Source organism: Echinops telfairi, unplaced genomic scaffold (genome assembly GCF_000313985.2).
Source record: "Echinops telfairi isolate 266 unplaced genomic scaffold, ASM31398v2 ScPeMD7_3533;HRSCAF=4204_0, whole genome shotgun sequence".
Taxonomy (NCBI): Eukaryota; Metazoa; Chordata; class Mammalia; order Afrosoricida; family Tenrecidae; genus Echinops; species Echinops telfairi.
In genome coordinates, this window is record NW_022107431.1 from 105,469,825 (window position 1) to 105,488,999 (window position 19,175).

Genomic DNA, 19,175 nt, shown 5'->3' on the forward strand with positions numbered 1-19,175 from the left:
AGTGGGTGCTGTTACGCAAAAACCGCGATAGAGTGAAGCCGCGGAAGTCGAAGCGCGAAGTGGCGAGGGTTCACTGTATATGCATCCATCCCTGGGGTGAGGTCCAGCTATTGTGGCAGGGGCCAAACTCAGTTCAGGGATACATACGACATCCAAATAAATACAAGAGAGAAAAGAAAAAGATGTGTAGGGGGGCAACGGCATTAACCCACTCAAGGGTAGAGTATTGTTTATATCTCCACAGGAGAGGGAAAGAGAGACCAGGCTTCAACACAATGCGTCAAGACATGTCTACAACATACCAGCATGTACCAGGGAACCAATAGATCTGTGGGACCGACCCCAATCCCAACAATGTGGACCCCCCCACACACAAAATGTACTTCAGAGGACAGCATTGGGGCTACAGCTTGGGAAGAGGGGGGAGTCTGATTAGAGTACATGGTAGAAACAAAAAGGGATGGAGAGGGAGGGGAGGACATTCTCACCCACCAAACCCCGAGGACAATATTCCTGCTTGGAGCAGACAACATACAGAGAGGATCACAGGGCCAGCCCCACCACAAGACATGACATCCCTCAATAAACCATAGCACTCCAGGGGACAACACTCGAGAAACAGTGCAGGAACTGTGCACAGTCTGACCCCAGCACGCTGGGGCGAAACACTAAAGACATGCAGCAGAGCAGCAAGAGGAACAAAGTGATGAAATTCCTAGGGAATACCAAAACTAGACTTTGGAGACAGAGTGTGGCACCCCATCAGACTTGACTGGAAAAAACTCATAAAGGCCAACAAACAGACCTTGAAGTATTTATAGGCTTTTCCATTTTTGTGAGTGACTTTTTGTTTTGTTTTGATTTTGTTTTTTCTTATTGTTTTATTGGTCTTGACTTCCTTTGTTGCTTTGTTTGGCTTTGTCTGGTGTTTGTGCTTATTAATGTTTCTCCATGTCTATCTAGATAAGATAGACACGATAAACAATTTGGAGATGAAAAGAACGGCACCAGTGGTTCCAGGGGTATATAGGAAAAGGAGAGGTGGGAGAAAGGAAGGAGGGGGGCAACCAACCCAGGGACAAGGGAACAAGTGAACTAAAATCAATGGAGAGAAGACCATAGGATGCCTAGTGGGGTTTCATCAAGGGCCATGTAGCAGCGAGGAATTACTAAACCCTAATGAAGGCCGAACTTGATGGTGGAACAAGAGGTAAGTAAAAGGAAATAGAGGAAAGAACCAGGAGGCAAAGGATATTTATAGCAGTCTAAATACAGGATGTACATATGTAAATATATATTAATGAGAAGGGAATAGAGCTACGTGCTCATATATTAAGAATTACGGTTGCAGATGGACATTGTGCCTCAATTCAAGTACTCCCTCAACACAAGAACACTTTGTTCTAATAATTGGCTTTCTGTGATGCTCATCTTCCCAACACGATCACTGAAGACAAAATGGGTAGATAAGCAAACATGGTGAAGAAAGCTGATGGTGCCTGGCTATCAAAAGATATAGCTTCTGGGATCTTAAAGGCTTGAAGATAAATAAGTGGCCAACTCGCTGAGAAGCAACAAAACCCACATGGAAGAAGCACAGCAGCCTGTGTGATCATGAGGTGTTGATGGGACCAGGTATCACTCATCTAAGAGCCAGAACAAAATCATACCCAATGTTAATTGGGGGGGGCGTGAGGAGACATGAAGTGGAGACGCAATGCTCATCTGTAGACAATTGGACATCCCCTCACAGAGGGCTCACAGGGAAGAGATGAGCCAGTGGGTGCAGTATAGCACCAATGAAACACACAACTTTCCTCTAGTTCATTGGTGCTTTCTTCCCCCCACTATCATGACTTCAATTCTACCTTATAAATCGGATTAGACCAGATCATGCGCACTGCTGTATATAAGAGCCGGCAACACAGGGAATCCAGGAGAGATAAACCCTTCAGGGCCAACAATGAGAGTAGAGATACCAAGAGGATTAGGGGAGGGTGGGGGGAGAAAGGGGGAATCAATCACAAGGATCAACATATAACCCCCTCCAGGGTGGATGAACAACGGAAAAGTGGGTGAAAGGCAACAGAGGACAATGTAAGATATGAAAATAACTTATCAAGAGTTCGTGAAGGAGGGTGGTCAGGGCAGGGAGGGTGAAGAAATGGGGACCTGATATGGGGCTCAAGTGGGAAGAGAATGCTTTGAAAATGATGATGGCAGCATATGTGCAAATGTGCTTGACACAATGGATGAATGTATGGATTGTGATGAGATGTAAGAGCCCTCAATAAAAATATTTAATAAAAGAATGCCTTTGTTTTATTAAAATATACTATTGTTTTAGAAATATTGTCTTGCATATTTGTTCTTTTACAGTGTTATATAAACATGATTTTTAAGAAGAGAGTATTCTAATTTAAATGTTGATAATGAAACTAATAATTTATTATATTATCAAAACTTTGTATTGGTGCTCCCAGGATATGTATTCATGCCAGATCAATACAGGCCCAGTAGGGCCTCTATTAAAATGAGAAAAATTAGTATTATTCTTATTCATGAATATTCAAATTTATGTTATATTTCATTATATATTCTGCTATATTTATTTGAAAGGGTCACCCCTGCTTCCCTACTTGGTTCTCCTTGAAATAATTTTCTAAATCTAGCTTGCTATCAATCTTTTATTTGAATTTATTTTCTTTTTACTTTTCTGCCTTATAGACAAGCTAGCTGGTTTTAACTTAAAAGAGTAAAGTAGAATCTTCAATTAACTTTTAATTTTAGGTTATGAAGAGGTTGTTAAGGTTATTTAGAACTTCTGTGAACATTAATAACTTGAACATTTAGAATAAAAAACTTGAAGAATCAACATTTTAGAGGAGGGGGGCAGACATTTTCAAAGTCAGTGGTGTTCCCACGTAATCTCAAGATTTGCCATTATAAAAAGTTCAGGATATCTTTTTATCACCTTTCGAACACTTGATATTTTGCCAATCTCATTATAAGCTTACTTATTAGGCAATAATTTTCCTTGTGATTTTAAAAAGAAAAAAATCTCTGTGTAAAAGATGTTTTATAACTCAATTTGGGAAAAAACTTTATCTTCTCCAATTGGAGTTTGCCCTCCAGTGATGTTGATAATATTATTTGATTTATTCTTTTAGAATGTATAGAGTCCAATTTTTATATATTGATTCATTGAATATAAACATTTGCATTGTATATAGATAAATATGCATATAAACTCATGGTTTAACTGTTTCTTTTTTTCTTTGTAGATGGTTTAGCTGCATTGTCTTTTTCCATTAGTTCACTCACCTTGATTGGAATGTTGGCAGCTATAACTTACACAGTAAGTGACTAATTGTGATAATTGAGCTTCAACGAAAGAATCATTTTATGAAGCAATTTTATTTTCCTTTACCTTAGGCATGTTTTCCAGTTAATTTTATTTTCCTCTTTAATATTTTGATCCTTCTTTCACTTTTCTTGAGTTTTCTAAGAAGGGTAAATTTTTAACATCTGAATCACAGTCATATACCTGTATTTGTGAAATTAAGTGTTTTAAGATATTTTGTAACTTGGGAACCTGGAAGTCTATATTTTGCAATACAGGACTCAGTGATTTATACGCATATTATAAACTCTGAACCATAGATCAGTATCTGCTACTGTTTTAGAAGGTTTAGTATACTTGGGGATAAAATACTTTTAAAACCAGTTATTTTATATAATTTGTTACTTCAATAGAATCTAATCCTATATCCTCAGAAGCTGATTTTCAGCCTTTTTCCCCCCTGGAAGTGGTAAGATAAGAATTATTAATGACTGATCAAATTATATATAGATAGCTCTTATACTTTTGCTCAAATTATAGAGAGAAAGGCCAATAAGAAGTACTTCTTACCTGTCCACCTGCGAGAGAGCTATGCCAGAAGCCTTAAAAGTACCTGGAACCTTCTTTATTTTTTAATTTTAATAAATCATTTTACTGGGTCTTACGGCTCTTATAACAATCGGTACATCAGTTGGATCAAGCATGTTTATACATATGGTGCCATCATTATTTCCAAAATATTTTTTTTCTACTTGGTATCAGCTCCTCTTTTCCCCCCTTCCTCTCCCACCATCCCACCCTCGTGAACCCTTGATAATTTATAAATTATTTTTAGATTGATGGAATTTATATTAGAGCATTCTTGGTTCTTGCAAAGAGGGAACATACTGTTTATACAGAAATGACTTGGACATGCTGTTCCAGTGGGTCTTTCTGTAGACATAAAAGGGCTTTCAGTCGAATAACAGAATCCCATTTTGTTACATAATCATGCAAGTGTTATACTGCCTAATGGGATATGTCTAAAATATAAATGCATTGGTCTCTCTTTTAAGTACTTATTTGGGTACTTAGTTTTATTCTTCATTACCATTTTTGTTTTATTTTCATTTACTTCCACATGTGAAAATTGCCATCTGATATCAATGAGTGATTATTTCCCCATCTCCCAGAATATAAGTACAGCTTGCTAGTTTTTCAGTTTGAGAAACAGCCACACACATTATTAACAAATGAGTAATTAATCCATGTTCTAATTGGTATTCTGTAACTAATTTGTGGTATTTCTTGCATTTGCCTTTTAATTTTACTGAAGGCAGTGTCTTTTATACGAAATGGGTGGTGGTGGTGATGGTGATAAGCTTCTTAGAAATTGGTAGTCAAATGATATTGTTTGTTAAGTGTCTCTGGGAGCTACAGGGAAATGAGGAAATAGCCAGCAACACAAGGTTTATTAGGAGAAACCAGTGGGGGGAAAAGGAAACAAAAAAGTGCCAAAACCTGTGGAGGATTTGAGATTTTTACCCTTCAATCTACCATAAGTTTATGGACTGTGACTGAAGATACAAGACTTCTTTGGATCATAGATAAAGAACTTTATTACTCAGAGCAATCGTGGTAGACAGAGTCTCAGCATTTTCTTGTGATTGCCATCAGGCCATCTGCCGAGCACCAGGTGACACACTCAGTGACCTGCGTTATAGGAGAGGAATTTTAAGTTTAGGAAAAGAGAATCTTCTGCAATGGACAGTAGTTTAAAGCATGCCATTTCTTTCTCTGGGAGAAGATGTAATTTCTATTTTCTAAGGCTGTTTGTTATACAAACAACCTTGAAAAGATTATAGTGCTGCTGTAATAGAAAGGCCAAAAATGACTGGCTTTTAAAAACAAATATATTACATAACAGTTTCAGATACTAGAAGTCCAAATTCATGAAGCCAGCTTCAGCAGAAGGTTTTTAGTCTCTGTTTTCTCTCGGGGGTGTGGTGGGGAATGTCTTTGTCTCCTTTCAACATCTGTGGGCTGGCAATCCTTGCATATCCCCATGTGTCTTGGCATCTAGAGAAGCAAAATCAGTGATGCTTATATGTATGTATTGTGTGTGTTTGTGTGTGTGTGTGTGTGTGAAGGAAATTTGTATAAAGAAAATGGCTCACACAGTTGTGGAAGTAAGCAAGTCCAAAATCCAGGCAGGTTCCACGTCCGGGGGATAGGCTGCAGTTTACTCCAGACTCAAGTAGCTCAGTTTACTCCAGACTCAAATGAATTCAAGATCAACAGGTCAGATGACAGGTCGCTGATGACTTCCAGGATTGGCAGGCTAGGTAGCAGGCTGTTGGCTGAAATCTAAAGAACTGGCACTCGATAAGCCAAATGCAGAAGTAAGACCCAGCAGAAAGCAAGTAAGTTTTTCCACAGCGTCCCAACTATACTGTATATAGTAAGCAGGCCATACCCGCAAGTAAACTTCCTTACATCTGCATCAGGGTTGTAGCTTGAGTAAGGGTGTTGTATCTCACCCTAATCTTAAAATTGGTGGTTTATTCATAGGAGATCCCATTAAGGAGTTATTACATTGTGTTCGGTCACGTCCTGGGGATTGCTAAGTGTTAACTGACAAACCTTTAAGAATCCTGGTCCAGGAAGTTGACATAAACCTAACTATCAAAAGGAAGTTACCAGCTCGGAGACCATAGGCCCAAAGGATGGACTCTGCGCCTGTCCCTTCTTTCTTGGTGGTAGTAGAGTCTCCCCTCAGCAATCTTACCTTGAGTTCTATTTTACAGAAGACAAAAGACTGTGCAGACAACACCCAAGGAAAATTCTCCTCGCCTTGTATCATAGGTTTCACCTGAGTAAGAGTCTTGCCGCCTAATCTCCTTACCATTTATTGGCTGATGAGATCACATCAAAGAGGTGATTACAGATTTCCCACTGCCATTGAGTCCGTGCTGACTCATAGCAACCCCCTGTTGGTTTCCAAGACTGAAACTGTTTTCTGGAGTTGAAAACCTAGTCTTTGTCCCACAGAGCTGCTGGTGGTTTCAAACTCCCGACCACGTGAATTTCAGCCAAGTGTGTAACCACTATACCACCAGAGCTCTTGAGTACATAGTTGTTACCTGCTAAATCACATCATTACATAACTGCCAAACCACAGAGAGTTATGTATGACCCAGCCAATTTGGTGGGGTGGGGTGCATAATCCTGGCTGTAGTTTTGAATAAAAATATAATTAGTACCTTACTTGTAAGACATAGAGAAACAAGAGACCTTTGCAGAATTGTCTCCCAACAGAAGCATATAGTAGATGTTAAGAAGAGACATGAGTGAAAAGGGAGGGTGACGACTGTAGAAGTTAGTAGTGGCTTTGAACATCTGAACAAAGACTTAATAAAAGAGCCCAGTCATGAGGATAGAGAAGGCACAGAGATCTTGCGGTAACTACATTTATGCTATGTTTAGATAAAAGAATGGAGACAAAGCCAGTGTAACTGGAACTCAGTTAATATGATGGCTGTTGGGATTGAAGAAGTTGAGATGAAAGGTGGCCAGTTACCACGTAGGGTTGCATAGATTAAGGATAGGATTTTAGATTTTACTGTGATTGAAATGAGAAACTATTGGAAAGTTTTGAATGAAAGAGTAATATGATCCCATATAAAGACTTTATTTCAGACTGGAAATTATTTTTGGAGTGAGATCACAGAAGGATGTTAGGGAAAGAGTATCTAATATTTGCTAATAACTACAGCACAAATCATGCAACTTGTGCTTTTAGAAAGTGCCCTAGTCAACTAGCTGGTTGAAAAATAACAATTTGTAGGGAGGTGGTTTTATTGTTAATAGTACTAGTTATCATATCTCCTTAGAGTTAGAGGAATGCAAAATTTTCATGAGAAATTTAAGAATCAGACCTTTTATATGGTGGAACATGATAGTGAATATACTTGTGAAATAGAAAATGTTTACCTTTGATTAAAAGGCCAGAAATGGGAAGTTCATGCTAGAGCAGTTTGACCTGAGTACCAAAACCAAACTTACTGCCATCGCGTCCTTGCCAATTCATGGAGACTCTATAGGACAGAGTAGAACTGCCCCTGAGAGTCTACAATATGAACTATGGGAGCAGAAGCCTCGTTTTTCTCCCACACAGTGGCTACTGGTTTTGAACTGCTGACTTTGCGGTTAGCAGTTCACTCGTAACCACTGTACTATCAAGCTCTTCCTGACCTTGGATACATAGAATTAAGAGTCAGTAAAGTTCATTATAAACTCACTGCCACAGAGTAGAACTACCCCTGTGGGTTGCAGAGACGTAAAACCTTTACAGGAATAGGCAGTCCCAATTTTTCCTGAGGAGCCACTGATGGGTTTGAATAGCCACCTTGTGGTTAGCGCTCAATGCATAACCCACTATGTCAACAATTTCATTCATATCTGTTATAGAATCCATAAACTAACTTTTGAGATTCTAGAGAAGTTTTTATACTTTGTGTCCTAGTCAAGTATGGATTTCTTACACATGCATTATTGGTCAGTTGAAAAAGCTAGTTGACTAAACTTTTAATAAAATTAGGGCCACTACACTTTGTCTTAAAGAATAGTTACATCATTTAACATTAAGTTGTAGGGAGAAAAATTTCAGGCAGGATATTATATATTACCTATTCTTTTACCCTTAAATTGAAAGTGAATTTGCCTTTCCAAAAGTTCATTAGAACCTTCGGCACAAAGGCCTTCATAAACAGTTTAATTTTTTGGTGCCACCAAGTGGGGAGATATTATATAATGATATTTTCATATAAAATTTGTCGTGTGGACTACTGAAATACCTATATAAACAGTGACTGCTGACCTTTTAGTATCTTTATTGAATAAAAATTAAACATGTTCTCCAGAACTCTTTATTATATATACAAACTGTGTACATTGTTAATAAATAACTTATCATCCTTCAGTCCATGTTTTTATCAATTCAAAAACAGAAATAAAATGCCCAGTTTAGTGTTTCTGTTCGCATCAAAAGGTGAACTGGAACTGATTTTTACAGTTTTTATGGACAGGTGAGACGATTTATGCCATGATAGGGCGCTGTGATGGGGCTATGGGATAGATGATGTTCGCTAACCACAAGGGCCGCGGCTCAGCCACTCCACGGGAGAAAGATGAAACTGCTCCATAAAGACAGAGAGCCTCAGAAACCCTGTACCCTTTAGGGTCTCTGTGAGTGTAACTGAACGACTTCAAGTATATATGCCATTGATTGTAAAATACACCTTTATTTTATGTGCCAGTAAAAGAAGGACCCAACATTTTACCAGTGCTTTCTTAAACATTTGTAATTTTTGTTTTATATTTAATGGAATAACTTTTAGGTATTCATTTCTCAAATGCATTACAAGGAAAATATAAGTGAAATAAATTGGAAAGTTATTTCTAAAGCTTTACATTCATAGTCTGAGTCTTCTAAATTACATTTAAAATTGGTATTGGTATCCATGTTTTACTAAACAGTATTATCTTTAATGGAATCCAAAGAATTGGTGCAACTTTTCTTTGAGAATGCTCCACTCAGGTGAAAAATCAACCACTGTAAATTTAGTGTGATTTTGAACTGGTATGATTAGTCATACCATTCATTCCCATGATTTGTGCCATTTCTATTTATCATTGATATTCCCATTTAATATTTTATATCAACTCATAATAATCTTTACTTAGATTTGTTTTGAAAGGAAATCTTCAAGTGAAAAACAAGCAAAACAAAGCAAGTATTCCACTCTTGTCTTTGGAATCTTCTTCCAAGTGGCTTGCACACCCATTCCATACAGTTAAAGTGCCCTGGGGTTCTTTCTGGTGTGCTTTATGAAAAGGCACCCTTTGTACCTAATAACAAATAACAAATTGTGACAGGCCTTCACTTTGAGTATCTGCTGTACTTAAGGTAATAAAACACTGAACTATTGTAAGAAAATATGGAATTGTACTCATTCTTCAGTGAATATTTGCTTCATTATATTTATTTCTTTATTCTGTATCTTTATGCATTAAACTTTGTTTCAACAGCAAATAAAGTATTATTTTAGACAATATATTAAATAGCAATTAAATGTTATTGTTGTACTAGCTTGCAGTCAGATTCAACTTGATGACTGTCTTTTTTTTTTTTTTTTGGAGGGGGTTGGGGGAGACAGGGCGTGTGTTGGCTATGACCGAAGTTGTGAATGTCATGACTTTTGCACTGACTGATTATAAGGTGCCCTCATAGTTATAATGCATTCAATTTTTACTGACATTAATGTGATAAATTATGTATGAAACTTAGAATCCATAGAAGACATAACAAACTATTAGTCATACCAGCATACAAGTCCTTGAGTGGTATGTTTACAAATATGGGTGTGACATTAATTCAGGCCAAAGACAGTGCTTGGAGTTTACACTTAGCAATAAGTCACCTTGAACTCACAGGTTGGAAACCATCATATTAGAGTAGTATGCAGGATAAGAGGTTGCTGTTCTTAATTAAGCTGTGCAAAAAGAATATTGGAAATGCTTATACTTTTTAGATATTCTTTCAAATTTTTTGGCTTAAAATACATTATGTTTTTTGTTTGCAAATCAAACCAAATGAAATTGGAGACAATTAGGGCTGAACTAAAAGCTGTTTTAAGTTCTTGCTGATTTTCCAGCAGTTCACTAGAGGGCAGTAGTAGGCAAGACAAGTTTTGTATGTCTTAAAAAAACTGTTTATTTTTTTCCAAGAAATCTGTACTTAAATTCAGAAGATCTTTGTTAAAAGACCTTAAAAGTCATAATGATTAAACGTTTTGTGTAATGTGTATGCCAGGCTTGTTATAACTTAAATATTATGACTAAATTTCTGATAATCATTAAGATGTACACAAGTAAATTAAAAGCTCAGGAAATCTGAATGTTGATTGCTTTCTTTTACGTTCTCTTTTGAAACAATTGGAAATTCAGAAGAGGGCATTGTATTCTATACCTGTCAGACCACATATACTACCAAGGACATATTAGTGTTTTAAAATGTTTAGATTCAGCTGTTTAGGAATTCAGTTATGCTTTTCTAAAAATTGTAAGTTCTGTGTTAGGAATTAATTCATGTTAATTAAAAGCCCTCTTTAAAAAAAATGTTTGTCAAATGTTGAGAAATATTTTTATTAATTTATGAAAGGTTTAGGGAGTAACATAAGTGGAAAAGAATTGGAGCCCAGACCTTAAGGATAATCTACTTTAAGTAATATTAGTATGGCATAGAAATGCACATTTTTAAGGACTTAAAAACCCAGCTATTCTGTTCAGTCAAATTTGGGCGTTTTAGTGATAAAACAGATATGCTGACCATTATAGTACAGTGTTGTATGCTAAATTGAGTTATAAGCCAAGTACATTAAGAAGTTAGGGAAGGTTTTTCAGAAAAGGCATAATTATTAAGTTGACACTTGACTTGCATTACAATTTGCTTATCAAATATATAAGGTAAGCACTGTAGTTGAGAGCACTGCATGTGCCTGTGTGATTTTGTCATTTTCTGTAATGTCCCTAGAGGGACTCTCTATAATTCCCCTAGGGAAACCTCCAAGAACACTTTGAAAACTACCCTTACTAATCCTGGAGAATCATAAAGGAGAATCATAAAGCATACGTGGGCACAGACTGATTCTGAACTGGTATTAAAATGTTGTGTGCACCTGAAGAATCAGTAAATAATTATTATTTATGCTATGTGTTCATCAGAATCTTAAAGTATCTTGTAACCTTTACAATAATATTTAAAGAATGTGGAGATACTAAAAACAAAAGGTCAAAATTACTGTTGGGTATGGGGTACCAGCCCCCATAATCAAATGGGTCCAAGAGGCAGTTGTGTAATTGAGGGATAAAATTAAAGAGACATCAGACAAGATAAAGCACACAATTGCTCACTTCCCGGACAGCCATGAGCTCAGCAGCCAGGTCTGTGCAGAGAGAGCAAATACATTTCCAATCAAGGCTGATATACACTCAGGGGGTGTGCGAGCCCCCCAAATTATATGTCACCACATACGTAACAGGAAGGGGTTGTACAATAGCTACACATGCAATATGAGGGGGACGAGCTAGGGGTGCAAATGCAATTGGAAGGGGAGGCACTAGGGGTATGCATGCGATAAGATGGGCGGACTCTAGATTCAAGATGGCAGCCTAGCCTTGGTCCTCCCTGAGTTGCCTTGCCCTTGTCTTTCGGCTTTCTTTCAGGGGAACAATCCACTATCCTTATCAGAAGGGAGTGGGCCCCACCTTGGGTGGGACAGACTATAGGGTCTGATTGCTCTAAATGGCTGATAACCCTCAGGGAGATAACCTTTTAAGCACTTGACCTCCAAGTGCAGGGCCATTGACCACGTGTTAGCAAGCAACACCTTAGGTTTGGATATAATATGTGGGGACAACCCAGGGAATAACCTTTCTGTGTCCCACAGTTGGGATAGGAACATCCTATAAGGAAAGATGAAAGGATACTTTTGCTCCTTTTAATCTTACTTAATTGTAGAATTGAGTTACATAGAATTGGAAAACATATTTTCTGTTTGTCTAAATACATCTTCTAATACAAATACAACCTTCCTGCTTCCTTTTTGTTTTGGTGTGAGGATGGGAAAAATATGAGAATACTAATGTTTTAACACAGTGACCTGTAGGTCGTGACCCCTTTGGAGGTCGAACGACCCTTTCACATGGGTCACCAACTCATAACAGTAGCAAAATTACAGTTATGAAGTAAAACAAAAATAATTTTATGGTTGGGGGGGTCACCAAAACAGAGGAACTGTATTAAAGGGTTGCAGCATTAGGAAGGTTGAGAACCACTGTTTTAACAGTTCTTAAAACTAAAAGTAAGATTTTTCTTTGCACAAATATAAAGATTGGTACATTGGATAATAATTTCAGCTGGTTACATAAATGTAACATCTAGTTGATTTCTGAAATTTCCTTTTAATTATATTCTCCCTTAATTAAAACAAAACAGCACAAATAACAACAATTAGCCTGAGCTTTACTTTACATCTGCCAGAATTTATCTTTGGTTATTTGAATTGTGGTTTAATCAATATCTAAAGAAGGCTCAGTAAAGAGTATTAAAGTAGTTAAAGTTTATAGTAAAGAAATGTGAGGAGACTTGGCAGAACATCCAGGATATTTTAGGAGAAAGGGTTAGGCATAAGAAGTGCTATTTATTACCTTTTCCCATATACATTTTGCTGAACACAATCCCATGGCTCTGCCAGTGGAAACCAGGCAATGTAGGTTTCCTGTGTACTCAGGAGGCAAATGAAAAAGGGTTACATACGGAAGTATAATGTTGTGCCTGCTTCAGAGTTTGTTACCACAAGCTGGTAATTTTCTTCTAAGTATTTAAGATTAAATAATGATTCTGAGCAATGGTCACATAGCAATTGTCAGTAAGTTTTATGATAGTACAGATATTATGTACTTAATGTAGTAAAGACATTATAGCTAATAAGGAATTAAGGATCCCTAGTGGAACAGTGGTTATGCACTCAGCTTGTAGCCCAAAGGTCAACAGTTCGAACCCACCAGCTTCTCTTCAGGAAAAAGATGTTATCTGCTTTATAGCTTTGAGTTCCACTCTGTCCTATACCCTCACTATGAGTCAGAATAGATTCCATAGCAATGGGATTTACTTTTTAATATGGAATTGGGTAATATAATAACAATGGTTATTTCTATGCTGATTAAGAGCCTAAAATTATTTGTTGGAAGATATTTAAATTGGGCAATAAAAAAAATTAGAACTTTTAAGGAAACTGTACACAGATAATTGGTATGTTAATCAGCTACCATGAGAGGATACTGAAATACCTAACCTTTTGCTAAAGCTATACTATATATCGTATACTTAAATTTTTTCTTCCTAAGAAATAATTTTACAAATTAGCTTTACTAATTCACAGTATTGTCCACCAATTAGCCTGAATGTGTAATGTATTGCTTCAATAAAATATGATACTTATATTAATACTGTAACTTGATGAATACATGCGTATGTATGTATATATACACACACACACACACACACACTCTGGGAATAATGCTAGAAATGTAACACTGCTTCAAGACTATATAACAATACATTCACATAGGTCATATTTTTCAGTAACCATGCCTTTTCACAACTGCTTATTCTTAATTTTTAAATATCTTACCTGAAAATTATATATAATAGGTTTAATATTTCTAAAACAATTTGTTTCTTTTTAGGCCTATGGCATGTCAGCATTACCTTTAAATCTGATCAAAGGCACTCGAAGTGCTGCTTATGAACGTTTAGAAAACAGTGAAGACATTGAAGAAGTGGAGCAACACATTCAGACGATTAAATCAAAAGTGAGTTGATGTCTTATTGTAGTTGGGAAGCACAAACTTGCTTTTAACATGTGTATCTGACATGACTTTCATACTGAAAAACCCATTTTTTGTTTACAGTAAAAACATAAAATTGAGAGCCATATATCCTCAAGAACCAATCCTACATAAGGAGACTTCAAAAAGTTTGTGGGAAAATGTTCTTAATTCACTCTTCCACGAACTTATTTGAAGCCCCCTCATATTTTATAAATTACATTTTCGGTGAATTGTAGGTCCCTGGCAGCTTGGCAGGTTTTTTTAATCAGACTTGCAGCGACTTTGCTAGCTTTCAGGTGACTGGTTTCATGTGTATCATCAGATTTTGCTCTGTAAAAGTTAAACGTTCAGCTTCTAATTTGATTAGCTAAAGATTACATGTAACCAATGTCCAATTAAATGTACTGTCTCTTTCAAGTAACAGATAAAGCTTACATAATTATTTAAATAACAAGGAAAAGTGTTCTAAATCATTCCAGAATATTCTTGATACAAACATCAGATAATACCACATGCGCACACACACTATTATACTGATAGAGGCAAATATTTAAAAACTACAAATTAATTATTCATAATCTGTGCTGTAATAAAAGAATATTTCTAAATGGCCAGTGTAAGATTGTAAGGATAATAAACACTGGAAATTATACTAAACTCCTTAATTTATTGAGGTTAAATGAGAAATATAAATAGTTTAATAAAATGCCAAAGAGTATTTGAAAAACTCAGTTTGTAGTTATGATTAAAATTTTGATTTTTAATATTACCAAATTAGACAAGCAGATAATGCCTAACAAACAATGAATATCACACTTTGTGAAAGACTTGAACTATTCCCATTCTTCGGCATTTTTTTGAGGGTCTTAGATAAGAAATATGTATGAACATTAAGAGGGGGAAGGAAGAGGAAACAATCTTTAATGCGTACATATACTATTGTCTATCAAGAAAAGCCTGACAAACTAATGGAAATAAGAGTTTATCAAGGTGCCCAGGTACAAATGTACAAGAATCATTAACCAGTTGAGAGGATGTAATAATAAGAAGATCTCATTTGTATTAGCCATAAATTATAAAAAAGAAATGTCAGACCTTTCTGATAAAAATTAGGAAATTTACTAAGATGCTTAACAGAGGACTTAAAATGAGTGTGCCAGATAAATGGTACAAGCTTTGAAATCAGACTACCTAAGCTCAAATTCTGGCTTTACTGACACTGCATGTGAGATCTGTGGGCTTTATTTTCCTCATCAAATTAATGAATATAACAACACTGTTACCTACTGCAAAGGGTTCTTTTGAAGAGAGTGAAGAATAAATGTATAAAATACGGACTAGTCATGGGAACATGGAAAATGTTCAAGAAATGTTATTAATTAGGTACAGCAAAAACACCCATAAATACACACACACACTCACACATGCAAGTACATAGGCCATACAGAAGAATATTGTTCATCTCAACAGTGGTTATCATTGGAACAGGGGATGCTAGATAACATGAGAATTGGGTCAGGCATACATTTATGCTGTCCTAGAATTAGAGATTTTTTATTGTCACAGGTATTAGTTACTTTGTTTTTATCCCCCAATTGTAATTTTGCCTAAGGAGTATCCTTAAAAAAATTAACTGTTGCCTGATTTGCTAATTCAGATGGGTACTTTATTAAGACCTGCATGTTTAAAACTTTCAATTTGGTCCATTGTTTGCAGAGCAAAGATGGCCGACCTTTGCCAGCAAGGGATAAACGTGCCTTAAAACAATTTGAAGAAAGGTTACGAACACTTAAGAAAAGAGAGAGGCACTTAGAATTTATTGAAAACAGCTGGTGGACAAAATTCTGTGGTGCTCTGCGTCCACTGAAGGTAAGTGGAGTTTGAAAAACAAGTATACTGTAACTCTTCCCTCAGGCTATCTAGAGTTTGTTATGATTCACACAGTCAAATGCCTTGGCAATACATTATTCTATACCATACTGTACTATACTATAGTTAGCTAATTGTACAACAGCATCTTGATAAAGTTTGAAACATTTCAGATTACCACTTGTGATACCGAGATAGGAAGTGAGAACATGCTGTTTGCAATGTGCCCACAGTGTTGACACACAGTTGCCACAGACCTTCAGTTTGCCTAAAATGCTATACGGGCAACATGCAATAAAGTTAAGCAAAATAAAACAAATTACTATATATGCTGTAAACTTTTATATTGTGACTTGCATGATTGTGATAAATTATCTTATAGTGATCTTCATCAAAACCCTCAATACCTCTGAGATATTCCCACATATAGCTATTATTTCATCCTTAATTATTTATTATAATTCACTAATAAAGACATCTTGAGTTTAGAGAGTATAAGAAGGTTTTTTTAACTACAAACTCAAGTTTCTCTGATCAAAAGTTGCTCTTCCTTTTTTTAAAGTCATTTTATTGGGGGCTCATACAACTCTTATCACAATCCATACATACATCAATTGTGTCAAGTACATTTACTGTGATTGCTTTTTGAAATCCTCAAGCATGTTTGTGATCAATATTTTAAAGGCTATTTTTTGTCATTTCTGAGTCTGTCTACTGACTAATTTTTCACCTAACTTGTGGTCGCTTTTTCCTGTGATGCTGAAGATTGTGTTATGTTTTTAGTATCAGAATTTTGTTATCTACATTTACAGATTATAGGCCTGCTAGTTCATTAAACTTGTGGAGCCAGCTGGATTCTTCCAAGGATTGTTTTTTAGCTTTGTCAGGATGGGAAAGGTAACCTTTAGTCTAGGTCTTTTTGCCAAACTACACAAATACGGTAACGTTGGGTTGTGCAGAAAGCCCCGGATATCCAACAAAGTCTCTCCTCCCAGATGGGTTGGAATATAAACGTGTCCCAATAATATATGGGAAGTTGCTCAGTTTACAGCTCCTCAGTAATTCTTTGCTTGATCCCTTGGAGTGCCACCTACCCATATGTTCATTAATATTCCACATCAGATTCAAGCATATACATTCTTGCAGCATGGTGGTTTCTGCAGCAGCTTGGTGGTTAAGGGTTAGATACATCTGGGTTTGAGTCCTTGCTCTGCTCCTCACTAGTTAGTTATGTAACCTCTTGTTACATCAGTGTTGCTAAGCACAGTTTTCTCATTGTTAAAATGGAGTTGTATACAGGGGGACTTCTGGAAGTTTTTGGAAGAATGGAGTTTAAAGATCATGACATTTTCCACACATTTTTGGAAGATCTCTGATATGTATCTTGTATTATTATGGGGATTATGTGAATTGATGCAACTGTGTCTTTTACTGTAGCTAGCTCAGACGGTGCGGCAGCTATTATTCTAGTGCCATGTATAAGATTTCCCTTTTTAAATTCTGCCTTGAATCTGAGGAAGAAAGATTAGTTTTACGTTGAAGTCTTATAAAAATAAGTGTCTAAAAAAAAAGTGTCTAATTAGAATATGTTAATTGATCCTTAAAATATAACATCTATATGTAGTATCTAACATTTGTGAGCATACGGTCTATTGTTAATTAAATATTTGATTAAACTGTCCCCTGACAGAAGGGCATAGTTTGAATCTAGCTAATTGGCCTGGGTAAACTATGAATCCAGTAGGTTTTAAATATAATCAGATAGTATATGTAATATTTTTTTCTGTACTCATATTTACATAGAAAGTTACATTTTTACATTTGTAATGATATCACTTGCATTTTAAACAAGTTCCTGCTTATTTTGATCAGACTCATCATAAAGCTGTAGTTACAGAGTTATGTTTTATTTGTTCCACTTTTCTCTCAACTTTTCTCTCTAGCAAGCACAAACTTAAAAAGCAACTGAATTGCTTTAAATAAGCAGGGGAGTGCAATTTTATCACACTGTGACTGACAGTACTTTGTTGTTTTGAAGGTTTGTAGGAACGTTTTGATTTTTCTTCAGTTACCTCATCCATCCTTCTTGTACCTTCTGGAATAAATATTATGTGTAAAGATGTTGCCAACTTCCTTTTTCAAAGACTAATATTAAACTGTATATGGCATTTCTTTTATTTGGACCTCATGTGAGAAATGCCTAGAAATGCCTAGAGATTTTTTTTAACTTTAAAGAAGGTGTATTAAATATTGTATTGGAATTGTATATGCTCCAAATTTTCTCTTGATGATCTCTGAGAGTTAAGTTTTGTGTTTTATTTTAAGTGCTTCATAATTTGAAATAATTGCCATGTTTCCAGATGTTTTTCCTTGGTGCTAACTGAGTATTGAGGATTATCTAACCTCTGCAGTGTTGTTACATATCGAGTAGAGTAACTCTGTGGTGGACATGTTTAAAGCTCACATATGGCAGCAAACCCACCTGTAAGTGAGATAACTCCATGTTACTTATTTGAACTCAGTGCAGTGCATACATTTATTTGAACTGGGTCTTCGGAATGAGCCACGCCTTAGGTAACCCGTGGTGGCACAGTGGGCTAATTAAATATTGCGCTGCTCACCACAAGGTTGGTGGTTTGAACCCACCCCCTCCTCCTTCAAGGGAAATAACGACGGAGTCTGCTTTCATAGAGACGTACAGACTCAGAAATCATATTGAACAATTCTACTCTGTCCTGTGTGGTCACTATGAGTCAGAATCTCCTGACAGCAGAATCAACTTAACATGTATATGTTGCAGGAAAAAGAAATGTTTTTAAGGCAATAAAAATAAGACAGTTTAAAGAAGTTAATTTTTCAAAGCAGGATTTTTAAAAGGAATTTCACTCACAGAAGTTGCTGAACTTTATTATGTCATACATTATGCTAGGAGCATTTATTATGCTCAAATTAACCTTTTTCTGCAACTGAGTCATACTTGATTGAATGAACAATTGTTTCCACAAAGAGCATGATATAAAACCAGTACTCCTGGGTGATTCTTTTAAAGCAAGAACTTTTACATACATTTGCCCATTTTACTGTAATGGATTTTGCTTATTCATTTCATAAATTGAACCTGACATTGAAGGATTTAAAAAGCTTCTACATGTTCAGCCAGCTAGCTGTATCTAATCCATTGAAGGAAAGATCAGTTGAGTGTTAACTGTTGTTGCTAGTTGCTGTAGAGTCAGTTCCAACTGGAGATCCCCTTTCTTACAAAGTTGAACTGCTTCATAGGGGTTTCTAGGCTATATATTTTTTTTAAGTTTTATTGGCATATACTTCACATGTCATACAATGTAGTCTTTCAGTCATATTGGGAATATCTGTGCAGTCATCACCCAAATGAATTTCAGAACCATTTCTTAACACATTGCTGTTAATTCCCCATTTCTCCCCCATCCTTCCCTACCATACACCTAAACAATTATCAGTCCAGTTACTAGCTCTATAGATCTATCTGTCCTGGATTTCTTTTTTTTTTTTT

General features: G+C 36.1%; 1 protein-coding gene across 2 annotated transcripts in view; it reads left to right on the forward strand.

The window, feature by feature from the left end:
• Window positions 1-19,175, forward strand: part of LMBRD1 (LMBR1 domain containing 1) — a 99,358-nt gene that overhangs the window by 51,420 nt on the left and 28,763 nt on the right. For both annotated transcript variants that reach the window (XM_004696549.3, XM_045294570.1), the window contains exons 7-9: window positions 3,285-3,358; window positions 13,634-13,759; window positions 15,494-15,646. In XM_004696549.3, the coding sequence (XP_004696606.2) occupies window positions 3,285-3,358; window positions 13,634-13,759; window positions 15,494-15,646 (353 nt within the window). The remainder of the gene's footprint in view (window positions 1-3,284; window positions 3,359-13,633; window positions 13,760-15,493; window positions 15,647-19,175) is intronic.